Source organism: Caretta caretta, chromosome 11 (assembly GCF_965140235.1).
Source record: "Caretta caretta isolate rCarCar2 chromosome 11, rCarCar1.hap1, whole genome shotgun sequence".
Taxonomy (NCBI): domain Eukaryota; kingdom Metazoa; phylum Chordata; order Testudines; family Cheloniidae; genus Caretta; species Caretta caretta.
This window is the reverse complement of record NC_134216.1, coordinates 75,176,189-75,202,285: the sequence shown is the minus strand read 5'-3', so window position 1 is coordinate 75,202,285 and position 26,097 is coordinate 75,176,189. Positions and strand designations below refer to the sequence as shown.

At 46.8% G+C, this 26,097-nt stretch overlaps 2 protein-coding genes across 2 annotated transcripts in view; both read right to left on the bottom strand.

Moving 5' to 3' along the window:
- LOC125644954 (UDP-glucuronosyltransferase 1A6-like) overlaps nucleotides 1–26,097 on the bottom strand; it is an 85,580-nt gene that overhangs the window by 46,346 nt on the left and 13,137 nt on the right. The window lies entirely within an intron of this gene.
- On the bottom strand, nucleotides 15,012–20,546 carry LOC142068587 (UDP-glucuronosyltransferase 1A1-like). Its single transcript, XM_075118172.1, has 2 exons — nucleotides 19,560–20,546; nucleotides 15,012–15,304 (listed from the first exon to the last, which is right to left on the bottom strand). The coding sequence occupies exons 1-2, from the start codon at nucleotides 20,445–20,447 to the stop codon at nucleotides 15,026–15,028; spliced, it is 1,167 nt and encodes a 388-aa protein (XP_074974273.1). The 5' UTR covers nucleotides 20,448–20,546; the 3' UTR covers nucleotides 15,012–15,025.

Below are 26,097 nucleotides of genomic sequence, written 5' to 3'. Positions count from 1 at the left end.
GTATTTCCCCCTTAACACTTAGGCTTGGTTGGTTTTCTAGTGCAAAGCTTATAAGGCCGTCTCCTGACATTTGCTTTTAGATACTGCAGTTTTAAATTAGGAGTTTGGTACATGAAATGGTGACAAGATATGATGCAAAGGTAAATATCTTTTTATATACTGTTCAGAGGTCTGTCTTTTAAAAGAGATTTCCCAGCACATACAGATTTTCAGTGCAAAAATTTCCAGGACAGACAAGAGAACACAACAGGAGTTAACTCAGCCCTGGTCTACACTAGGACTTTAGGTCGAATTTAGCAGCATTAAATTGATGTAAACCTGCACCCGTCCACACGATGAAGCCCTTTTTTCGACTTAAAGGGCTCTTAAAATCGATTTCCTTACTCCACCCCTGACAAGTGGATTAGCGCTTAAATCGGCCTTGCCTGGTCGAATTTGGGGTACTGTGGACACAATTCGACGGTATTGGCCTCCGGGATCTATCCCAGAGTACTCCATTGTGACCGCTCTGGACAGCACTCTCAACTCAGATGCACTGGCCAGGTAGACAGGAAAAGAATCGCGAACTTTTGAATCTCATTTCCTGTTTGGCCAGCGCGGCAAGCTGCAGGTGACCATGCAGAGCTCATCAGCAGAGGTGACCATAATGGAGTCCCAGAATTGCAAAAGAGCTCCAGCATGGACTGAACGGGAGGTATGGGATCTGATCGCTGTATGGGGAGAGGAATCCGTGCTATCAGAACTCCGTTCCAGTTTTCGAAATGCCAAAACTTTTGTCAAAATCTCCCAGGGCATGAAGGACAGAGGCCATAACAGGGACCCAAAGCAGTGCCGCGTGAAACTTAAGGAGATGAGGCAAGCCTGCCAGAAAACCAGAGAGGCGAACGGCCACTCCGGGTCAGAGTCCCAGACATGCCGCTTCTATGATGAGCTGCATGCCATTTTAGGGGGTTCAGCCACAACTATCCCAGCCGTGTTGTTTGACTCCTTCAATGGAGTTGGAGGCAACACGGAAGCAGGTTTTGGGGACGAAGATGATGATGATGATGAGGTTGTAGATAGCTCACAGCAAGCAAGCAGAGAAACCGGTTTTCCCAACAGCCAGGAACTGTTTCTCACCCTGGACCTGGAGCCAGTACCCCCCGAACCCACCCAAGGCTGCCTCCTGGACCCAGCAGGTGGAGAAGGCACCTCCGATGAGTGTACCTTTTAAAATACTATACATGGTTTAAAAGCAAGCATGTGAAAGGATTAATTTGCCCTGGCATTTGCAGCTCTCTTGGATGTACGCCCAAAGCCTTTGCAAAAGGTTTCTGGGGAGGGCAGCCTTATTGCATCCACCATGGTAGGACACTTTACCACTCCAAGCCAGTAGCACGTACTCAGGAATCATTGTACAACAAAGCATTGCAGTGTATGTTTGCTGGCGTTCAAACAACATCCGTTCTTTATCTCTCTGTGTTATCCTCAGGAGTGAGATATCATTCATGGTCACCTGGTTGAAATAGGGTGCTTTTCTTCAGGGGACACTCAGAGGTGCCCGTTCCTGCTGGGCTGTTTGCCTGTGGCTGAACAGAAATGTTCCCCGCTGTTAGCCACGGGGAGGGGGGAGGGTTGAGGGGGTAGCCACGCGGTGGGTGGAGGCAAAATGCGACCTTGTAACAAAAGCACATGTGCTATGTATGTAATGTTAACAGCAAGGTTTACCCTAAAAGAGTGTAGCCATTGTTTTATAAAATGTGTCTTTTTAAATACTGCTGTCCCTTTTTTTTCCTCCACCAGCTGCATGTGTTTCAATGATCACAGGATCTTCTCCTTCCCAGAGGCTAGTGAAGCTTAGAAAGAAAAAAAAATGCACTCGTGATGAAATGTTCTCTGAGCTCATGCTGTCCTCCCACACTGACAGAGCACAGACGAATGCGTGGAGGCAAATAATGTCAGAGTGCAGGAAAGCACAAAATGACCGGGAGGAGAGGTGGCAGGCTGAAGAGAGTAAGTGGCAGGCTGAAGAGAGTAAGTGGCGAGCTGAAGACAGGGCTGAAGCTCAAATGTGGCGGCAGTGTGATGAGAGGAGGCAGGATTCAATGCTGAGGCTGCTGGAGGATCAAACCAATATGCTCCAGCGTATGGTTGAGCTGCAGCAAAGGTAGCTGGAGCACAGACTGCTGCTACAGCCCCTGTGTAACCAACCACCCTCCTCCCTAAGTTCCATAGCCTCCTCACCCAGACGCTCAAGAACGCGGTGCAGGGGCCTCCGGCCAACCAGCCACTCCACCACAGAGGATTGCCCAAAAAACAGAAGGCTGGCATTCAATAAATTTTAAAGTTGTAAACTTTTAAAGTGCTGTGTGGTATTTTCCTTCCCTCCTCCACCACCCCTCCTGGGCTACCTTGGTAGTCATCCCCCTACTTGTGTGATGAATGAATAAAGAATGCATGACTGTGAAGCAACAATGACTTTATTGCCTCTGCAAGCGGTGACCAAAGGGAGGAGGGGAAGGTAGTTAGCTTACAGGGAAGTAGAGTGAACCAAGGGGCGGGGGGTTTCATCAAGGAGAAACAAACAGAACTTTCACACCATAGCCTGGCCAGTCATGAAACTGGTTTTCAAAGCTTCTCTGATGCGTACCGCGCTCTCCTGTGCTCTTCTAACCGCCCTGGTGTCTGGCTGTGCGTAACCAGCAGCCAGGCGATTTGCCTCAACCTCCCACCCCGCCATAAACGTCTCCTCCTTTCTCTCACAGATATTGTGGAGCGCACAGCAAGCAGTAATAACAGTGGGAATATTGGTTTTGCTGAGGTCTAAGCAAGTCAGTAAACTGCGCCAGTGCACTTTTAAACGTCCAAATGCACATTCTACCACCATTCTGCACTTGCTCAGCCTGTAGTTGAACAGCTCCTGACTACTGTCCAGGCTGTCTGTGTACGGCTTCATGAGCCATGGCATTAAGGGGTAGGCTGTGTCCCCAAGGATAACTATAGGCATTTCAACATCCCCAACAGTTATTTTCTGGTCTGGGAATAAAGTCCCTTCCTGCAGCTTTTGAAACAGACCAGAGTTCCTGAAGATGCGAATGTCATGTACCTTTCCCAGCCATCCCACGTTGATGTTGGTGAAACGTCCCTTGTGATCCACTAGAGCTTGCAGCACTATTGAAAAGTACCCCTTGCGGTTTATGTACTCGCCGGCTTGGTGCTCCGGTGCCAAGATAGGGATATGGGTTCCGTCTATGGCCCCACCACAGTTAGGGAATCCCATTGCAGCAAAGCCATCCACTATGACCTGCACATTTCCCAGGGTCACTACCCTTGATATCAGCAGATCTTTGATTGCGTGGGCTACTTGCATCACAGCAGCCCCCACAGTAGATTTGCCCACTCCAAATTGATTCCCAACTGACCGGTAGCTGTCTGGCATTGCAAGTTTCCACAGGGCTATCACCACTCGCTTCTCAACTGTGAGGGCTGCTCTCATCTTGGTATTCATGTGCTTCAGGGCAGGGGAAAGCAGGTCACAAAGTTCCATGAAAGTGCCCTTACGCATGCGAAAGTTTTGCAGCCACTGGGAATCATCCCATACCTGCAACACTATGTGGCCCCACCAGTTTGTGCTTGTTTCCCGAGCCCAGAATCGGCGTTCCACCACATGAACCTGCCCCATTAGCACCATGATGCATGCATTGCCAGGGCCCATTGCCAGGGCCCTTTCGGAGAAATCTGTGTCCATGTCCTGATCACTCACGTGACCACACTGACATCGCCTCCTCGCCCGGTATCGCTCTGTCAGGTTCTGGTGCTGCATATGCTGCTGGATAATGCGTGTGGTGTTTAATGTGCTCCTAATTGCCAAAGTGAGCTGAGCGGCCTCCATGCTTGCCTTGGTATGGCGTCCGCACAGAAAAAAGGCGCGAAACGATTGTCTGCCATTGCTCTGATGGAGGGAGGGGCGACTGATGACATGACTCACAGGGTTGGCTTACAGGGAATTAAAATCAACAAAGGGGGTGGCTTTACATGAAGGAGTATTTCAGGCAGGACTTCACGGAGGGTTCCAATAAGAAATGGTGCACTTAAGTAATTGTTCTTATTGGAACAAGCAGGTTGGTCTGGCCTCTGATTGATGCATGGCTAGATTTACCTCGCTGCACCTTCTCTGTGAGTGACTGCAGTGTGACCTCGAGGAATGAGTCCCCTAGATGGGGGGAGGTGGGGAAGCAAATGAGTACAAAACAAATCTGGTCTATTTCTTGTTTTAATCCACTCCATCTATCTTTTACATCTTTGGCTGGCAGCAGACGGTGCAGAAGGACTGCAAGCCATCCACATCTCATGGCTGCTCGGCAGAAGATGGTACAATAGGACTGCTAGCCATCCTCATCTCTTGCCTGCCCGGCAGAAGATGGTACAATAGGACTGTTAACAATCCGTATCGCCTGCCTGCTCACCATAAGATGGTTCAATAGGACTGACTGCAGGACTAAAGAGAATGACCTGGTCAAGTCACTTCTAATGTAGTCCCTGCACCTATTTCTGCCCAGGTGCTCCTGGCCGATGTGGCCAGGAGCACCTCGGACATGACAATGATGGCTACCAGTCCTATTGTACCATCTGCTGCCACAAGGCAAGGGGTTGCTGCTGCTGTATAGCAATGCAGTACCACGTCTGCCAGCACCCAGGAGACATACAGTGACGGTTACCTGAGCAGGCTCCATGCTTGCCGTGGTATGGCATCTGCACAGGTAACTCAAGAAAAAAGGCGCAAAACGATTGTCTGCTGCTGCTTTCATGGAGGGAGGGAGGGAGGGAACGGGGGCCTGACGATATGTACCCAGAACCACCCACGACAATGTTTTAGCCCCATCAGGCATTGGGATCTCAACCCAGAATTCCAATGGGCAGCGGAGACTGCAGGAACTGTGTGATAGCTATCCACAGTGCAACACTCCGGAAGTCGACGCTTGTCTCGGTCCTGTGGAAGCACTCCGCCGAGTTAATGCACTTAATGCACTTAGAGCATTTTCTGTGGGGACACACACACTGGAATATATAAAAACGATTTCTAAAAAAACGACTTCTATAAATTCGACCTAATTTCGTAGTGTAGACATACCCTTAGATTAAAAAGGTGCAGTAAAGAGATTACCAAAATCAGAGAAATGAAGTTGGGTGGGAAGAGGACTCCAGAAAGAACAGAGCAATGAAGAGATGGCCCCAAATTTGAACGCTGCTCTCCCAGAACCCTGAGAAAGTTGTGATTCAATGCAAGTCCACCCTGTAAACTCGTAGCCACCTCTGGAAAAAATATCACCTATTTATGCAGAAAATGTTCAAGAGGGACAGAAAAGGAGCTATTTGGAATTATGGGCAATTATTCAGCAGTCCTAATAAAGAGGAGACAGAACTCAGTGAACTGGGAAGAGGCTGCTTTTCCCCTCTTTTGATGGAAATGGATCTATATTTTTAGATTGGATAAGAAATAGGGGATCTTTGCTCTGTCCCTTGAGTCAAAAGGCTAAAGGATGAAGTACTCATTGTGGCGCTGCACCCCCTATTCTTCACGTGATATTATGATATGATATAGCATAATTACGATGCATTTTATGCAAGATAAATCGTGTGAGGTGTCATTGGAAAAGTTATGATTTGCTGAATATGATTATCCTATTTGTATGCATGTATCATTTTTGTATCTGAAGTTATGAATATTGCCTACGAATCTGTATTTCAAATGTAGTTACACCTGGGTAATGCCCACTAGACAAGATGCTTTTAGTCTAGATAGCTGGGTGGAAAGGGCCTATTCAGAGCAATGGGCCATTAGGAAAAAGCAGTAGGCCTTAGAAGAAGCTTGTCTCCCACCTGGGGAGCCTTCCTGAGAACACTACAGACAGCCTCCGAGTAATGGCTGCTTTGACTCTACAAGGACATGTGATCAGACCACATGGTGCTGGACTCCATCTTGGGATGTCAATATATTTCCACAGATTGGTCTGGGAACCAAGCTTTGAAACAAAGAGTTCCTACCATATGCAAAAGCTATATAAGGTGGGAAGTGGCATCAGGTGGTGTACTTTGCTCCCCACACAAGAAGTCTTCTGGAAACACCTGCGGAACAAAGACAGAACTGGGGGAAGTGCTGGACCCAGGCTAAAGGGATTTCTAGCCTGTAAATGAAAAACCTGGGGATTCCAAGCTGTAAGGCAAGTGCAGCTTGCCCCTTAAGAATCTGCAGCTTGCTTGTATCTTTTCTTAGGGTGAGAATCTGCTAATTCATAACCAATCTCTTTAGTACATTAAGCTTAGTTTGTGGTTTTGTTTATTTGCTAGGTAATCTGCTTTGATCTGTTTCCCATCGCTGATAATCACTTAAAATCTATCATTTGTAGTTAATAAACTTGTTCTTGCTTTATCTAAACCAGTGAGTTGGAGTGAAGCGTGTGGGAATCATAACTCAGGGGCAAAGGCTGTTGCATATTCCTCTCCACATTGAGGGAGGGGGTGAATTTTATGAGTTTACGCTGTACAGTTCCCTGTGCAGCACAAGACAGTACAATTTTTTGGTTTATATTTGAGAGAGGGTGCGTGTCTGGAAAGCTGGGAAATTGGCTGCTGTCTGCTGCATGTATTTGAGTAGTTTGGGTGAAGCTGCTCTCTCAGGTAGCTCAGTTTAGGTATGTGGGCCACCTGCTGTCGTGTGGGGTGATAACAGGGGCTGGGTTAGGCTGGCTGTGTCCCCAAGCAGCATGAGCAGGGCCAACCCAACTGAGTGGTTAGAGGGGCCCAGCGGTTCCCACAGCTCCCAGACTGCATCACGGGGTGACAACCCGTCCCACTCATGTCAACACTTTATAGAATGAAAAGAATAAACAGGCTACCAAACGCAGATTATCCTTTCAACTTTCCTATCGAATTTGAAATGCCACAGTTGGCCTGAGACTCTCAAACGCAAAGTGATATCTCCACAACCACTCAAAGCAGAGTCATGCAGCTCCACCTTGTTTAAATCACTTCAGAAAGAGCCATTTGTTCAAACTTTATCTAAGTCCTTAAAAAGGAACTGTTCTTTGGCACGGACTAATACGTTCAGCACATAGTTCAATAGGTAGATACCATGTTGGATGTACGGCTAGTTGATACCTCAGCACATTAGAGGCAAACAGGGTTTCTGTTTAGTGCAAGAGAGAGAGGAGGGCTGTCAGGGACACTGGTTAAGACCCTAGTGTAGGCTAAATGAGTCTAGATGCTGAAAGGCAAAAGAGGCCCAGGAGGACTGTATATGCACTGCCTATGCTGTAGATCGAGGGGAAATCTAGAAATGGAGTGTGCTGAAGAAGGGAGACACTGCAAAAATCACCCTACAGAGCAATGCTACAGCTATGTGAAGCCCTTCAAAGTTACTCTCTGCAAAGTGAGGAGCAATTTCTGTGTTCTGTAATTTCTGTTACAGTTGTCGAAAATAACAATGGGCAAGATCCTCTCCTGCAGACAAGCTGTGCTGGGTGCCAGCTGAGGAGCTACTGTGAGGGTATGACTGGGTGACTGCTGCTCGAGCTGTCAGACCTGAGCTAGCTTAAATCTAGCCAGCTTGGGATCCGGAGAAGTGCAGCTCCAGACACGGTAATGCCAGGGTACAAAATATAGGGGAATAACAGAGTAGGTCATGCTGGTGGGGAAGAGGCACTGCATATTTTAAAAAAACCCAAAACATTGTCAGATAAGGTGAAAAATCTTAAATGAATCAAATTGTACCACAGAATCTCTCTGTCTAGAAATTCCAGGCGTGAAACAAGAATATAGCATCAGTAGGAATATACAACCAACCACTTGACCAGGATAGTGACCGTGTTTGTGAAGTACAAAGGGAAGTTAGAAGAGCTACAAAATCAGCAAATGCAATAGTAATGGATCATTTCAACTACACTCATGTTGACTGGATAAATGTCACCTCAGGGTGTGAGGCAGGGATAAAATTTCTACCATTAATAACTACTTCTGGGAGCATCTAGTCCAGGAACCCACAAGGTGATATAACTAAACCAACTAAACCCCCAGTATAGATGCAGTTTGCCAACACAGGAGTTCTTTTATCAGCATGAGCCTGGTCTACGCTATAAAGTTAGGTCGGTTTACGTTGACTTGAGTCAACCTAGTTGCGCATGGGTCTATCCTAAACTTTGTCTCCCTCCGATGTAAATACCCCGTTACAGAGACACAGTAACACAACCTCCCTGAATGATGCAGAGCCACAGCTGACCTACTTCAGTCAACGCAGTGTGAGTGCAGTCACTGCATTAGTTGTGTCAACCCTAACAGTCTGCCTGCAGCTGACTCACAGAGCCGCAGTGACTGCGTTGAACTCACAGCGTTGAACTCCACTGTGCAGGGGTCATAGAGACTGGTGGCCCCTCCTGTGCCCTTTAAAACACCTACGTGTTTTTGAAATTCCTTTCTCCTCACGCCTAGCAGCTCACCTTTGTTGTGTGCAATTGGCCATGCCAGCCTCACACACAGAGCGCTAATAGAGTTGCTTCTGCCTGTAACGGGCAAGAAATACGGGAGTTCCTCGGCTTGTGGGAAAAAGAGGTGCAAGCACAGCTGTGGAACAGCTAAAGAAATATTGACGTCTATGAGCATATTGGACGGGGAATATTGGCAAAAAATCGCCGCAGGGATGAGCAGCAGCTCCGTGGTAAAGCAAAGGAACTTCACAAGGCATACCATGAGGTGAGGAGGGGCAACAAGAAATCTGGCACTGGTATGCAGACCTGCCACTTTTACAATGAACCGCGTGCCACACTTGTCGATGACAGCAGCAGCAGCGGGAGAGACAACTGAATTCCTTGGAGGTGCCCAAGACAGAGGAATGGGGTTTTTTTCTCAATATCTTCATTAACGATCTAGAGGATGGTTTTCACCCTCAGCAAGTTTGCAGATGACACTAAACTGAGAGGAGTGGTAGATACGCTGGAGGGCAGGGTTAGGATACAGAGGGACCTAGACAAGTTAGAGGATTGGGCCAAAAGAAATGTGACAAGGTTCAACAAGGACAAATGCAGAGTCCTGTACTTAGGACAGAGGAATCCCATGCACTGCTATGGACTAGGGACCAAATGGCTCGGCAGCAGTTCTGCAGAAAAGGACCGAGGGGTTTCAGTGGACGAGAGGCCGGATATGAGTCAGCAGTGTGCCCTTGTTGCCAAGAAGCCTAATGGCATTTTGGGGTGTATAGATAGGGGCATTGCCAGCAGATCGAGGGACGTGATCATTCCCCCCATTCGACATTGGTGAGGCCTCATCTGGAGTACTGTGTCCAGTTTTCGGCCCCACACTACAAGAAGGATGTGGAAAAATTCGGAAACATCCAGCGGAGGGCAACAAAAATGATTAGGGGACTGGAACACAGGACTTATGAGGAGAGGCTGAGGGAAGTGGGATTGTTTAGTCTGCGGAAGAGAAGAATGAGGGGGGATTTGATAGCTGCTTTCAACTACCTGAAAGGGGGGTTCCAGAGAGGATGGATCTAGACTGTTCTCAGTGGTAGCAGATGACAGAACAAGGAGTAATGGCCTCAAGTTGCAGTGGGGGAGGTTTAGGTTGGATATCAGGAACAACTTTTTCACTAGGAGGGTGGTGAAGCACTGGAATGGGTTACCTAGGGAGGTGGTGGAATCTTCTTCCTTAGAGGTTTTTAAGGTTAGGCTTGACAAAGCCCTGGCTGGGATGATTTAGTTGGGGACTGGTCCTGCTTTGATCAGGGGGTTGGACTAGATGACCTCCTGAGGTCCCTTCCAACCCTGATATTCTATGATTCTAAGGGGAGAGGCCATTCATGAGTTAGTCATAGGCGGCATGCAGGATCTGCTCTAAGAGGCAACTATAGCTGCATTGCTTGAAAATAGTGACCCTAATGCAACTAAATTTAATATCTTTGTAGTGGGGAAAATATCAAAAAGCCCCACCAGAGTACCACTTAATTTTAAAAAGGGGAACCACATGCGAATGAGGATGCTAGTTAGGTGGACATTAAAAAGTGCAGTCCCTAGGGTAAAATACCTGCAAGCAATAGGGAGACAATTAAAAAAACACCAAAATAGAGGCTCTGACTAAATGTAGACCCCAAATCAAAAAGGAGAGTCGGAAGACCAAGAGAGTGCCACCGTGGCTAAACAGGAGAATAATGGAGGCCATTAAAGGAAAAAAGGCATCCTTTAAATTTTGGAAGTTGAATCCTAATAAGGAAAATAGGAAAGGGGCATCCATTCTGGCAAGTCCAATGTAAAAGTATATGCAGGCAGGCCTTCTGAACTTCTTTCTTGGAACTTGCAAAAGATCCAAAAACTAACAGTAAAAATATCTTTGAAGACTGTCAGAGTTAGGAAACCCTGCCAAACAGGTAGGGGGGCCACTGGAGGGCAAAGGTATTAAAGGCGCACTCAAGAAAAACGAGGCCATTGTGGAATAGCTAAATTAATTCTTTGCATCAATCTTTACTGCAGATGATGTGGAGGAGATACTCATGTCAGAGCTATTCTTTCTGGATGACAGATCTGCCGTACTGCCCTCAACTGATGTGTCAGTAGAGGAGGTTTTAGAATAAACATGTCAACTAACATATGGATAAGGGTGATCCAGTTGATACTGTGTTGATACAGAGAGCCTTTGACAATGTCCCTCACCAAGGGCCCTGAAGGAAACTAAGTAGACATAGGATCAAGAGAAGGTCCTCTCAGGGATCAGTGACTGGTTGAAAGATAGAAAACAAAGCATAGGAATAAATGGTCAGTTTTAACAATGGAGAGATGTGAAGAGGGGGATCCCTTAAGGACCTGTACTGGGTCCTGTGCTGTTCAACATATTCATTAATGATGTGGAACAAGGGGTGAACAGTGGTGTGCCAAAATTTGCAGGAGACACAAAATTATTCAAGATAGTTAAGTCCAAAGCAGACTGGGGAAGCAGAGTGAGTGATGCTGGCAGACCAGATGCCAGCTCATACAAAGGCCCCTAGGCCTCACTGAACACTTTCAAATGCGTAGCTGGAAACCAGTCTTACTCATCTGTGTGTTAGTACTATTAAAATAGATGTTAGAATTATAAGAATGTGTTTAGTGTTTGAACTTTATGAACTGCTAGTGAATTGCTGCCTGCATTAATCTCACTTATAATATCTGTATTCCATGTTATACGTTTCAGAGTAGCAGCCGTGTTAGTCTGTAGTCGCAAAAAGAAAAGGAGGACTTGTGGCACCTTAGAAACTAACCAATTTATTTGAGCCTAAGCTTTCATGAACTACAGCTCACTTCATTGGATGCATTCAGTGGAAAATACAGTGAGGAGATTTATATACATACAGAACATGAAATAATGGGTGTTGTCATACACACTGTAAGGAGAGTGATCACTTAAGATGAGTCACAATATTACTACAAAAAGACTTCAAAAACAGACTCCAATGAAAGACTGCTGAATTGGAATTAATTTGCAAACTGGATACAATTAACTTAGGCTTGAATAGAGACTGGGAGTGGATGGGTCATTACACAAAGTAAAACTATTTCCCCATGTTTATTCCCCCCCTTCGCCCCCCACTGTTCCTCAGACGTTCCTGTCAACTGCTGGAAATGGCCCACCTTGATTATCACTACAAAAGGTTTTCTTCCCCCCGCCCCACTCTCCTGCTGGTATTAGCTCATCTTAAGTGATCACTCTCCTTACCGTGTGTATGATAACACCCATTTTTCATGTTCTGTGTGTATATAAATCTCCTCACTGTATTTTCCACTGAATGCATCCGATGAAGTGAGCTGTAGCTCACGAAAGCTTATGCTCAAATAAATTGGTTAGTCTCTAAGGTGCCACTAGTACTCCATGTTATAAGGTAATAGTTAAGTATTTTGCTCTGTAACTATTGTAACCCTTCTGCCCATCAGAGTTGGCAGCAACAAGGGCCGGGTTCAGGATCTAGGGGTTCCGTTCCAGTAACACAATGCAAAACCAGCTCATGCTCCCATCCAGTGACCTGGGACAAATATACACCACCCCCCTCAGGCGCCTCTAAGAGGCAATACTTCCCCTCTTGCAAGCACAGAGTCTGAATGTAGCAAAAGCCTTTTAATAACAAAGAGAAAAAATGTGGCATTATGTTAGGGAAACATCACCAACAGGATTCATCACACAACCCACGAGCAAAAACCCATCCCAAGCAAATTGGGTTGTGTCCTTTCCCTTTGGTTCTCGAGTCCAGTAACCCAAAAGTCTCTGTCTCTGTCCTTGGTGAGTCCAGAGTTCAAAAGTTCATCTAAAGAGTTTTAACCCCCCCCCCCCCCACACACACACACACAGTCTATGTGGAAATGGTCGGGGAGCATGGGGAGTAAAGGGTCACCTTACATGCGCCAATGGCTGACTGCCCTGCCTCTCCATGGGTTTCTGCTGCAGCCTTCACTGCCAGCCACGCACCTCCATCAGCTCCTCCTCCTCCTCCCCAGTAGCCATCCTGCAAGCCGCTCCACCAGTTGCTCCTCCCAGGTAGCTGTCCTGTGAGCCACTCACCAGTATATCATCAGGCTCCCTAGTACTTAACACAGTGCTCAGTGATTTTAGGTCACAGGAGGGGAACCCCAGTGTGGGTGCACCATTGGCCCAAAGTGAAATCAGCACTGCAATCTGTAACCAGACACCTAATAGAATTAAAATTAGCTCTGCTATTACACAGGGGAGAGAGGCAGTGGAGCAGTTGGCATTTAAGACCCGCAAAAAGACCCCAAAGTACAAATGCCTATCCACAGCCCCTCTTTCTATTCATTGAGTTTTGGAACCCATGTCCCTTGCCTAGTGAGTGCTACTTAGTTGATGGCAAGTCCCTCCATCATAACAAAAAGCCGAGTACAGGTCCACTGTCCTTGATTCACATAATCAGGATAATAACACTTTATTCTTCCTGCCCCAATAACAGAGAAACTGGGGATCCCACAGCAGCCAAAGTGACCATCTAGGCAGGGTGTGTGTGCCTATGCAAATGAGATCAGCCCCTGAAGTTCTTTTCCACAACCTGCCACAACTCACAACCAGCTGTCAGGGTAAAGCTCATCCTGACTCTGCTTACACTATGAAAGTGTTTGCTGTGAAACTGTAAACCCACCCTGACAGGAGAGCAGCATTACTGAGTGTGACATACTAGTTTACCACAAGAGGTGTCATCTCCTGCCCAACAAAAGAAGGCTTATAGACACCAGACAAACCATTGAATGAACAAAATACTTTGTTATAGACACCAGACAAACCATTGAATGAACAAAATACTTTGTTGATTGCTTCCCCCACACCCATAAAGAGGGGACATGCACAAATTCTCATCCCATCACAGCTTAAACTCTGGGGGAAGGGGGACTGAATATTGTGACTTTTGGTGTACGGGCCCATCTATGACAAAGGCAGGTTTGGCTGGGTGGCAAGGTAGACTGGAGTGCCCAAGGGGACTGTGACTCCATGGTTAGACTGTCCTAGCACTTGAGTAGTTCACACTTGATACTTGGTTGGTGAAACCTAAGTACAGAACTCACAATCAGTTTGGGGTTTATGTCCTGGTGTGTAACAAACTGTGGTTGGTACTCATGGTTGTGAGCCACAGTCTAGACAGCCTGAGAGAGACCTCACAAAACTGGGTGACTGGGCAAAAAAAAAAAGGCAAATGAAAGTCAACACAGATAATTGCAAAGAAGTGCACATTGGGGGGAAAAAATCTAAATTATACATATTCAATTATGGTCTGTAAACTAGCTGTTAACACCCAAGAAAGAGATCTTGGGGTCTCTATAGACAGCTCTCTGAAAATTTCCACTCAATGCACAGCAGCGGTCAAAAAGGCTAATAAGGTGCTAGAAACTATTAGGAAAGGGTTAGAAAATAAGACAGAAAATATCTTAATGCCTCTATATAAATCCATGGTGCGTCCAAGCCTTGCATACTGCATGCAGTTCTGGTCGCCCCATCGCAAAAAGAATTTAGTGGAACTGGAAAAGTTTCAGAGAGGGGCAACAAAGATGATCAAGGGTATGGAACGGCTTCCGTTAAAGAAGATGTTAAAAAGATTAGGGTTGTTCAGCGGAGGAAAGGGATGACTAAGGGGGGATCATGACTGGTGTAGAAAACGTGAATAGAGAAATGTTATTTAACCATTTTCCACAATACAAAAACCAGGGGGTCGTACAATCAAAATAGGTATCAGGTTTAATGCAAAGAGGAGGAGACACTTTTCGACACAACGCATAAGTAAGCTGTGGCGCACATTGCCATGGAACGTTGTGAAGGCCAAAAGTATAATTGGGTTCACAAAGGAACTGGATAAGTTCATGGAGAACAGGTCCATCAATGGCTTTTAGCCAAGATGCACAGATGCAACCCCATGCTAAGGGCAACCCTAGTCCTCTGACTACCAGAAGCCGAGGGTGGAAGACTCGACAATTGCTTTATTCTGTTCACTCCCCCTGAAGCTCACGTTTGGCCCAATGTCAGAGACAGGATACTGGGCAAGGTGGACCATTGGGCTGATGCTGTATGGTAGCTCTTATGCACTTATATGTGTTCTTTAGGTAGAAAATGCATAAGGATGCAGAAGAACCTCTTCCTGTGTTCAAGGCATTGTATACATTTCCCTACTATGCTGCTTAGATTTCTCCAAGAGAAAACCAGTACCTAGTAATAACAAGAAGTGTTTCCAGTTGAGTTCATTGTGTTCGTGCTGAGCTGCGACATCCATTCTGAAGTGTCAACAGTACACAGAATGGAGAAAGGAGAAATCCTGTCCCACACAGGTAAATAGGCTAAAACCCTGAGACTATCCATTTATCTTTCTAAATATTTATCCTGTGTCGCTTACCTTTCTGCCAAAGAGATGTTTTAAACCAACATTTGATTGCCAAAACCTGAAACACAACTGGCTTTTCATGTGTGAGATTTAAAGCTTTTTCAGTCCTCTGACTTGTGCCCAAAATAAAGCTGGCAAATGTTTCTCCACTCTGCAGTGTTATCTGTATTTTCCCTCTGCTTGTTTTTTTGTCCCTATCCACAATGTTTTGACTGAATTGCATGACCCCACTGACCTTTCCCCTGCTCTGACTTTATCTGGGTCATTCCAAATCAACATATGTACCATCACCTGTCTGGGTGATTCCTCCACCAGGTCGCTGCCTCTACTATTTGTATTTGCTTCATCACTTTTGCCCTTGCTGCCCCTCACGGCTGCAACATCAAAGCAGGAACGTGCTTGTGAAAGAAGCACACAAAGGCATGATGGCGACTGGCACTGTTGGTGGAAAGGAGACACAGTAAATACAAATGCTGAGACCTAGGAAGAGGCTAAGTTGTGAAGGCCCTTAAAGGTGAAGGCAAGGTGCTTGTATCTGATATGGTGAAGAGGGAACCAATGAAAGGACTCCTTGAGTGGGGTGACCTGGTCAACAATGATGGGCAGCAGCTTTTCTTGTGGACCTGCATTGGGTGACTTAGGTTTCAGGAAAAGCAGAAGAGGAGGAGAATCCAGTAGGTAGATGGGAGGTAACGAGGCCCCGGATGTGATTTTTAGTGGTGTGGGTAGTGAGAAAGGGCTGAATCGCAGAGATGCTGTGGAAGAAGCAGCGGCAAGTTTTAGCATGACCTGGATGTGTGGTTCTAGAGAGGGGACTAATTTGAGATGGCACCAGGTTATAGGTCTGAGTAACGGAGAGGATGCTGATGTTGCTACCAGTGAGAGAGGAAGAGGGGAATGCTTCAAGGGGTGGAACAGAACAGTTTGGTTTTAACCATGCTAAGGTTAAGCTGGGAACTACAGAGAGACAGGCCGAGCTGTGGAGTTGGATGGAGGGGAACAGGTCAGGAGTAGACAAACAGATTTTTAATCAGCAATGTATAATTGGTAATTAAAGCCAAGTGAGTTGATACGGTCACGTAAAGAAAGGGTGTAGAGCAGGGGTGGGTAAACTACAGCCTGTGGGCTGGATCCGGCCCACCAGCCATTTTAATCCAGCCCTTGAGCTCCCGCTGGGGAGGGGGAACTGGGGCTTGCCCTGCTCCGGCGCTTCAGCCGGGGAGCAAGGTCGCGGCTCCCAGAAGCAGCAGCATGGCCCTCTCTGGCTCCTATGCATAGGGGCAGCCAGGGCACTCTGCTCTGCACGCTCCCAGCACCGCCCCCAAAGCTCCCATTAGCCGGGAAGCACACCCAGTGGGAGCTTCAGGGGCAATGCCTGCATTTGGGGCAGTGTGCAGAGGCACCTGGCTGCTCCTCTGCATAGGAGCCAGAGAAGGGACATGCCGTTGCTTCTGGGAGCTGCTTGAGGTAAGCACTGCCTAGAACCTGCACCCCTCAGCCTCCCCCGGTGCCCCAACCCCCTGCCCCAGCCCTGATCCCCCTCCTGCCCTCCAGATCCCTCAGCCCCACTCCAGAGCCCACACCCCCAGCCAGAACCTGCACCTCTTCCTACACCCCAACCCCCTGCCCCAGCCCAGAGCCCCCTCCCTCACCCTGAACTCCTAATTTCTGGCACCACCCTCGATCCCGCACCCCAACCATAGCCCTCACCCCTTCCCATACCCCAAATCCAATTTTGTGAGCATTCATGGCCCGCCATACAATTTCTATTCCCAGTTGTGGCACTGGGGCCAAAAAGTTTGCCTACCCCTGGTGTAGAGGAGAAGAGGCGGTGGCCAGTGATTGAGCTCATTGGGACTCACAGGTGACTGATATGCAGTATCCCTTCAGGAGGGTGGAACTAGGGTGACCAGATGTCCTGATTTTATAGGGACAGTCCCGATATTTAGGGCTTTGTCTTATATAGGTGGCTATTACACCCCTCCGCCCCGTCCCGATTTTTCACCCTTGCTATCTGGTCACCCTAGGTGGAACTGAGGCATTTCAACTGCATCAGTCGAACAGGGCAAAAATTGGGGATTGGCCCTGCTTTGAGCAGGGGGTTAGACTAGATGACCTCCTGAGGCCACTTCCAACCCTGATATTCTGTGAATCTATGAACAGTGATTGTAGTACTGCTCTCCTGAGCTTGGCGTCTGACCTAGCAGCTAAGTCTGAGGCACAGTGCTTGACAAAGGCCCATGGGTTACTCCATATTGCTGCCTTGCAGGTCTCTGACCTTAGCACACTTCTGAAGCAGGCAGAGGATGGCGCTTGTGCTCTGGTGGAAGGAGCCTCAGCAGAAGAGGTATGCCAGGCAGCTGATACTGCAGCGAGACACACTGTGTTCTCCGGGAGGAGATGGCCTCACCGTGGATGGCCTGGCTGTAGCTATATACAGACAGGGTCACACTGTGAATATCTTTGTCTTGTTAATATAATAAAGCAAAGTCCTGGAAACTTTCAGTGGGTGCAACTCCTTTTCTCCCAGTGTTGAGTGTGACTCTGAGAAGAAGACAGTCAGGTGGCTTGATTATGTTAGATGAAATTCTGAGACCACCGTGTCCCTGTGAATGACTTATGTGGGGTACAGCCCTAAGTGCCAAGTGCTCACTCGCTCTTCAGGATGACATCACAGCCAGTAGGCGGACCAGGGAGGTGATGTAAGCAGCATTCTGAAAGAGGTTCTAAGAGGTTCTGTTCTCTGGCTCTCTGTCTTGGCACTCAGATGGTGTCCTCCTCCTTTGGTGAGACAGTAGTGTACCATTGTCTGTTGGGGCCTGGTGTGTAAATTGCCAGGGACTGTAGTGTGGAAGGTCCTGAGGAAGGCAGTCTGAAGAAGGCCACAGGGCTAGAATTAGGTGGGGGCTAATAGGCACCTATGTAAGAAAAAGTCCCAAATATCGAGACTGTCCCTATAAAATTGGGACATCTGTTCATCCTATTCTGAAGCATCTTGCACCAAGAGATGTGATACTGGATTAGAAGGAGTGGTGATCTGATTCAGTGTGGCAATTCCCAGGGCTTATATGCAAGAAATGGGAGGATGTTAAATTGCATTCCTTTTGACTATACAGCTTACCCTGGATTTAGCCCAGGGTCTATGCTGTTAGCTCCTCTTGGAGATTCTGCTGGCAGAAAGTCTGCCACTACAGGCAGACAGCCAGCAGCAGCAGCAGCTTCCCCTTTATTGACCCTCTCACAAAATGGGTGGGGCTAGCTACAGAAAGCTATGGCCAGGGAGACTGGGGCCCGTGCAGATTCAGTCCATCCCCTGAGCAGTGCCACGTGGCAGGACTACTTCTTAAGCCCTAACTACCACTTAGAAGTGTTCCACTTCAGCAGAAGCTTTTTAGTATGTGGCTGGTGGTACCACTGTCTGTCCTCCCTCAAGGCAAATCTCCCCTGGAGCCCAGGAAGGTGTAATTTATACCTTGATTCAGTTTGTGCTAACGAAGCTGTCCCATGTCTGCTCTAATTCCTGCAGGCATGAAAAAGACTTTGAAAACCATGGTAACTTCCCCCACAAATAACACATAAGTCTGTAGTTCCCCTTGCCTCCATCCACTTTTCAATGTAAAAAATTCTTTGCATTCTTATAGTGGCTTTCATCAGAATATTTCAGACAATGAGAGAATCTCACACAACTGTTTTACAGACACACGTTCCAGTCTAATGCCAGTCCTGTGAGGTGGGTACTGATACCTATTTTACAGATGGCAAAACCAAGGGACGGTGACAGATCATTGATACATTCAATAATACAATTCTTTCTTTGAGGATGTTTTGTGTGTAGCCTACTGTGCCTCTCCCTCTCATCCTACAACTGCTTCCAGTGCTGAAAAGGCCATTCAAATAATCATTTGTCCTAACTGTCCCAATTTGGACAGAACGGTCCTGGCTCTCGAACCTGTGACCAGGAGAAACACTTTTCTTTTAACTTGCAGTTCTCCACTGTGGACCATAGAGACTATTGCTATCAAACAATTACCTTTTAATACAATTAACATCTAATGTAGTAAAGGTTGGCTGGCCTTAGTGCAAAACATGTTCCTCTACCATCTTTGGCTTTGCACTGGTTCTCCGTGTGTTTATGATCACACCTACCACACTAAATGCACAATATATTGCAAAAAGAATGGAACACTTTCATATTTGGGCCTGTCATGTGAGAGGCAGGGACAAGGAACACACAAAGCCATGAGTGTGTTTCTAATGGCATCCTGCAGGAATCTGTTCTTGGCCCTATGCTATTTTTATTAATGACCTGGAAGAAAACATAAAAATCATCACTCATAAAGTTTGCAGATGACACACAATTCAAGGAGGATGTTGAAAAATTGGCGAGGGATCAGAGAAGAGCCTCAAGAATGATTAAAAGATTAGAAAACATGCCTTATAGTGATAGACTTATGGAGCTCAATCTATTTAATTTAACAAAGAGAAAGGTAAGGAGTGACTTGATTACAATCTATAAGTGTCTACCTGTGGAACAAAAATTTAATAATGGACTCTTCAATCTATAACACAATCCAATAGCTGGAAATTGAAGCTAGACAAATTCAGACTGTAAATAAGGCTGGACTTCACACTTCTGAGTGCCCATGTCATGATTTGGCCCAGTCTTGATAAAGGGCAAACAGAGTGTACATACCTGAGATAGGTGCTTTTTCTCAGCACAGTTTAATCCACCAACAAAGACCATATTGGGCATCACTGGCCTGGGATACTCAAATACAAAGTCTAGTCTCATTAGCCAAACAGAGCCTTGATCTAAGAGATTATGCACAGTCACTTCTCTCTGAAGAAACTCAGAAGCCAGCTGTTCAAACGGCGAATAGAGAGTAATGCAAGCTGCCAGCGCCAGTGTGCTGTGTAGCAGGTTCTGCACACGCTGGGTAAAGGTCATGTGGTCTGTGCTGCTAGTAAACATTCCTGGGACATAAGAATGTGGACTTGGACACTGAGTTGCCTTGGATCCTAAGTCACATGGGAATCCACGTAAGAAAAACACAGAAGGGAGAGACAGATACTCAGCAACTATTGTCCCGCATATGCCAACTGGATCTGTGAGGATGGCATCGAATTGACTTTCTTCGAGGTACCGAATCAGTTCTTTGTTGCTCAACAAACTTTCACAGCTTTGGAAAAGCATCTGGAATGCTCGTGCTAGACTTTTATATAGTGAAATAACAACATTTAGAAAAGGTTGTTTAACAAAGCGATCTTTACCAAAAGTCTCCATTAGTGCATCCATGTGTTCGTCTTTGTAAGGCACTGGATAGGTCTTAATGGTGAAATTCTTGGCTGATGTCAAAAACAGATTAGTTTCTGGTGCCACAAGGACTATCTCGTGCCCATTTTGATGGAGCTTCTCCACGATAAGACGCGTACTCAGCCACGCACTTCCGTCCATAGGCATCACCAACAGCTTCTCCCCTTCAGCAAAGCCCACAAATATTAACAGAGGAAGAAACTTTATCATGGGTGGATAAAGAGGTCTAATCCCAGGAATCATCTCGGTGTAAGAAAAGCAAAACATTCTCCTGAGAAAGATTTGAAAGCAGAACCCAAAACGAAGAGCTGCAAGGTCCCTGACTGCTACTTTGATTTGCTTGCATTGCTGTGAAATGGCATTAGCTTCTCTGGTCAATGTTTACTGTTTCACAATTAACAGTTTCTAGGAAGCAGTTTATAAGCAATAGCCATTTCAAATGGGAGATTATTGGCCTCAAGGTGGCAGCTTCACCTTATATGGATCTGCGTAAATGTAGTGAATAACTCTCTTCTCTCTTTTCCACATGAGCTGTTAGCTATGCCACAGTTAGGTAGTTTCAAGATCCCTGCAGTTAACGTTCTTTTCCCCATAGTCCTTCTAGACATTCTCTTTTTACAAAGCTAGACAAAGGGAAACACACTGTGAACCACGGTAAACATCTGATGAAGTGAGCTGTAGCTCACGAAAGCTCATGCTCAAATAAATTGGTTAGTCTCTAAGGTGCCACAAGTACTCCTTTTCTTTTTGTGAACCTATAGTATGATAACCCAATTTCAATTTGATTTTTTCTGCATCTTGAACATTATGGGCCAGAGTTTCAGCAGCTATAAATTGCCATCATTTCACTGAAGTCAGTTTACACCAGCTGAGTATTGGCTTTTTTTTAAATTTGGGTAGCTGAGACAGAAGAGCTATCAAATTAACTGCAGAGCAATAACTGTCCAAGTGGAGGACAGAAGGTTTAATCCCCCAAATAAGCAGTTAAAGCAACTGATTTCATACCAGAGACGACTCGTACCAGCTGATACTGGGGGGGCACACTGAGAGGAACTGAGGAGGAATCTTCCAGCCCCACCTCCCTTGGCCAGGGCAGCCAATCCCACTAGCTCCTGGGGGGATGAGGCCACAGGAGCGGGGAGCACGTGCCTTTGGGTCTGGCCAGGCTGGCCCCGGCCTGGGGAGACTCACACCTCCACAGTGTCTCCTGGAGCTCCGGCACCCTCACGGACACCTCAGCAGGGGAGGCTCGGGCAATACCCCTAACTCAGGCTCAGCGTGGAGGAAGCAGGACAGAGCTGCTTCTCATGCCAGCTCAGGGTGGCCGCTCAGGGTTGTTGCCTCTGTACAGTGCAGAGGCTGCCTGTGGCCCACTCCCTCCACTCCGTGCCTGGGCCCGGCTGCCAGGGACAGGGGCCAAGTGAGCCGGAGCCCCCTCATCCTCAGCACACCCCGGTCTCTGTTTTTCATTTGTTACCTCCCACCCCCATAACCATTTGATGCCTGAGTCTGGTGGCTCTCCAGCTGCCCATCCCTAGTTCTACAATAGGTACACCTCACAGCAGTCAAGTGAGGAGGGGCATCTCCCAAGCCAGGTGTTTACATGAAAACAGCTTCAAGTAACTATCACTTGTCCAGCCCAGGAAAAGACAATGATGGACCATTAGAGTTAATGGAAAGATACTGAGACAACTGGAAATTGAAAAGAACATTCCAATTCCCAAGCCAAGAGGGAATTTCCTCACTCTGAATAACCATGAGTAACCATGGACTGAGAGGAAAAAAGAGAAACTTTTAAAAGCAAGCTTGGAATTGAAGTTTTTTTTATCCAGAGCCTGTGGGGGAGGCTGTCCATGAATGCTGGATCCCCCAATAGCTCGGAGTTATGCCAGGAAACTGTTTGAAGGCAATAGGTAACTTTTATTAGAAAAGGGATTTTATCTAATATATAAGTGTGCAAACCGTTTGGAGTGCGTGTGCCAAAGCAAGCTGATATCTGGGCAGCTGGTTTCACGCCTTCAGGGGTAATGAACTAGAGTGGAACAGTGCAAATAGCTGGTCATTCAGAACTGAGGCAAGATGGATTTGGAGAGACTCCCGGATGGAAGGATTGTTGGTATCACCCTGTGAAGAGTAACTGGACTGGTGAGAGGCAGGCGAGATCTTATGCTTGTGGACTGGCTACTGGCATCAGGAATCTGAACCATAGTTGCATGGCACAGAGGCCCCCAAGGTTTCAGGGCAGGCAGTGACAGAGCCCCTTACTGGTCTGTGGTCCCCAGAACATCACAGTCCGCCAAGTAGGGAAAGTCTGGTGGGGGCAGAAGAATGACTCATTCCTCCACTGGACTCAGAATTCTGCCTCAGTTGTGGTTCTTGCCGTCCTGTGCATACGGTTATCATATGTCTGGGTTTCCCCAGACGCAGCTTCTTTTTAGAGCATACCTCTTCCGTCCGGGGAGATTTTTCAAACAGGCAATGTCCAGGGTTTTTGCAGAGCAGAGGCTGCATCTCAGAAAGAGCCCCGATTGGTCCGCTTCCTGATTGGTCCCTCCCCAGCATCTGTGGCTGACTGGGCCATTCTTCTGCAGCTGCATTTGCTGGATCTCATCCCGGCCACCCAGGCCCCAGCTCGCAGCCCTGGGGAGGGGGTCCCACAGGGAGGCGCTGACCGATAGCTGTCTCTGCATCTTGGGCTTGCGCCAGCCAACCTACCACTGTGACAGGGAATGACAAACACCTACAAGATCTCTGTCAAGCTTTCTTACAACTACAATACCCGCCTGCAGAAGTAAAGAAACAGATTGATAGAGCCAGAAGAGTTCCCAGAAGTTACCTACTACAGGACAGGCCTAACAAAGAAAATAACAGAACGCCACTAGCGGTCACCTTCAGCCCCCAACTAAAACCCCTCCAACGCATTATTAAGGATCTACAACCTATCCTAAAGGATGACCCAACACTCTCACAAGTCTTGGGAGACAGGCCAGTCCTTGCCTACAGACAGCCCCGCAACCTGAAGCAAATACTCACCAACAACCACATACCACACAACAGAACCACTAACCCAGGAACTTATCCTTGCAACAAAGCCCGTTGCCAATTGTGCCCACATATCTATTCAGGGGACACCATCACAGGGCCTAATAACATCAGCCACACTATCAGAGGCTCGTTCACCTGCACATCCACCAATGTGATATATGCCATCATGTGCCAGCAATGCCCCTCTGCCATGTACATTGGTCAAACTGGACAGTCTCTACGTAAAAGAATAAATGGACACAAATCAGATGTCAAGAATTATAACATTCATAAACCAGTCGGAGAACACTTCAATCTCTCTGGTCACGCAATCACAGACATGAAGGTCGCTATCTTAAAACAAACAAACTTCAAATCCAGACTCCAGCGAGAAACTGCTGAATTGGAATTCATTTGCAAATTGGATACTATTAATTTAGGCTTAAATAGAGACTGGGAGTGGCTAAGTCATTATGCAAGGTAGCCTGTTTCCTCTTGTTTTTTCCTACCCCCCCCCCCCAAATGTTCTGGTTTAACTTGGATTTAAACTTGGAGAGTGGTCAGTTTAGATGAACTATTACCAGCAGGAGAGTGAGTTTGTGTGTGTATGGGGGTGGGGGGGATGTGAGAAAACCTGGATCTATGCAGGAAATAGCCCGACTTGATTATGTAAAGAGTTGTCACTTTGGATGGGCTAGCACCAGCAGGAGAGTGAATTTGTGTGGGGGGGTGGAGGGTGAGAAAACCTGGATTTGTGCTGGAAATGGCCCACCTGTTGATCACTTTAGATAAGCTATTACCAGCAGGACAGTGGGGTGGGAGGAGGTATTGTTTCATATTCTCTGTGTGTATATAAAGTCTGCTGCAGTTTCCACGGTATACATCTGATGAAGTGAGCTGTAGCTCACGAAAGCTCATGCTCAAATAAATTGGTTAGTCTCTAAGGTGCCACAAGTACTCCTTTTCTTTTTGCGAATACAAGCATTGCAAACTTTCCTCCACTAAAGGCAGCTTCGCTTTACTCCGATTGGAAAGAATGGGAGGCGGTGGCCATTTTGGAAGAGGCCAGTGGAATTCTTTGTATTAGAACATTATTCTTTGACCTTTCTTGAAGGGGAAACTGGGGTCAGACCATCCTTCCATTCTGTGTTTCTACAGCAATTAAAACAGTAGGGCCCTGATTATGATTGTACCCCCTTCGGCGGTACTGTATTACAAATAAATGATAATATCAAAAACCTTCCGACAAGCCTAAGCCAAAGCCTGTTGAAGTCTTTGTATGGTAAGCAAAATTAAAGCCAACACAGAATGAGGCAAACCAAGGAAGAGGCCGACATGTGCATGCAGAAACTTTGACTGTGTGAGTATGTTGGCTCCCATTAGAATCAGTGGCAAAACTCCCATTGTCTTCAGTGGTCACGATTATGCCCTTAAGGTCTTGCACAGCTGGGTCCTGATTCTGCAAACACCCTGGCTGCCCAACACTTTGCAGCAACAGGCTTCCATGCGGCAGAAGTGCCCTTAATGTAACAGAGTTTGAAGATATAGGGCCCAATTCTGCAAGGAGCTGAGGACTTTTTAAGAAGTGCTGAGCACCCTTCTCCCCTTATTTAATTCTGTGAGGTTTGTCAGTGTATCTGAGACTTTCTGAGTGGATCCATTCAAACATATCATGAGGCTTTTTCAAAATAAAATCAACATCTCTTAGTTTGGAGAGGCAGACACATCACAGCGTGCCTGAACACAAGGCCCATAGGCTGGGCAGAGGCTATGATTCTGGTGAAATGCCTGGGACTTTGAGATAAGGAGTAAATTACAAGAGCAGTGAGAGGAATTGACAAAATCCATTTGATCTTCCTACTCTGATGTATTTTTCCTGCTGTTAATTATGATTTTCAATGGATAGAACTGGCATTTGTACCAGTGAAAGAAAGATGGCTATAGACAGCAAACAGATATCAGGCGCTTCTGATATTTATCTGTTACTTAGCTCTTATAATTTAACCATCTGATTACAAACTGGTTCTTTGCAGTCTTCTGCCAGAAAGAGGTATATTTATTTATGGAGTTGGTGGAGATGGGTAGCTATCTGTACCAGAACAAAGGGGCAAAAGTGCTAAACTTTGGAAAAGCATGAGTGGTGATTGAAAGAACATAATGAAAAATCGAGATTAGAGCACTGCAGTCTTTTAATGGGAATGCTTATCATACAAAGTTTTACAAATATGGAAAATAAGCTCATTAAATAACATGTATTTGCAAATAATGTGCATATGACTGCAAACTTCAACTGCAGGTCAATACACCCTGCCCCAAGCAGTGGCAGGGGTAGAAAGTAGAGCTGCACAAAAGTTGTGGGGTGGGTGATGAAGCATGTTTGTGGAGGAGGTAGGTGCAGCTGGGTTTATGGATGTCTGAGTGCAAGATGAGGTAGCTGAGGACTATGGGGGGGTGAAACAGGTTTGTGGCTCTGTCTTTAGGAGGAAGCTAGAGGAATGAAATCTAGGGGAAGAAGCTGGGGACAGCTGATTTTGCGGCAGTGTTCCAGAGGAAGATGGGGGCAGCTGAACCTGTGGATGAGTGCTGGGTTAGGAAGCACAAAGCCAGTATGGGGCCTGCTTCGCCTTCTGTCCCCATCACCTCCATTTGCTGCCCCTGCTTCTTCCCCACGCAGGTTCAACAAGGGGAGCAGTGAGACAGAGGCTACTCGACTGCCTGCTCAACCATTGTGATATTGAAGGTCTTGAACCGATGTCTGAGAGTCCCCAGAGAGCTGCCACATCCTGGCCTCCACCCAATGGCTACTGAAACTGGGTGTGCAGAGAAGCGACTAGGGCTATAGTCCCAGCCAAGCACCATCCACGCGGGAGCTCTGATTGGAGGATCGCCCGGC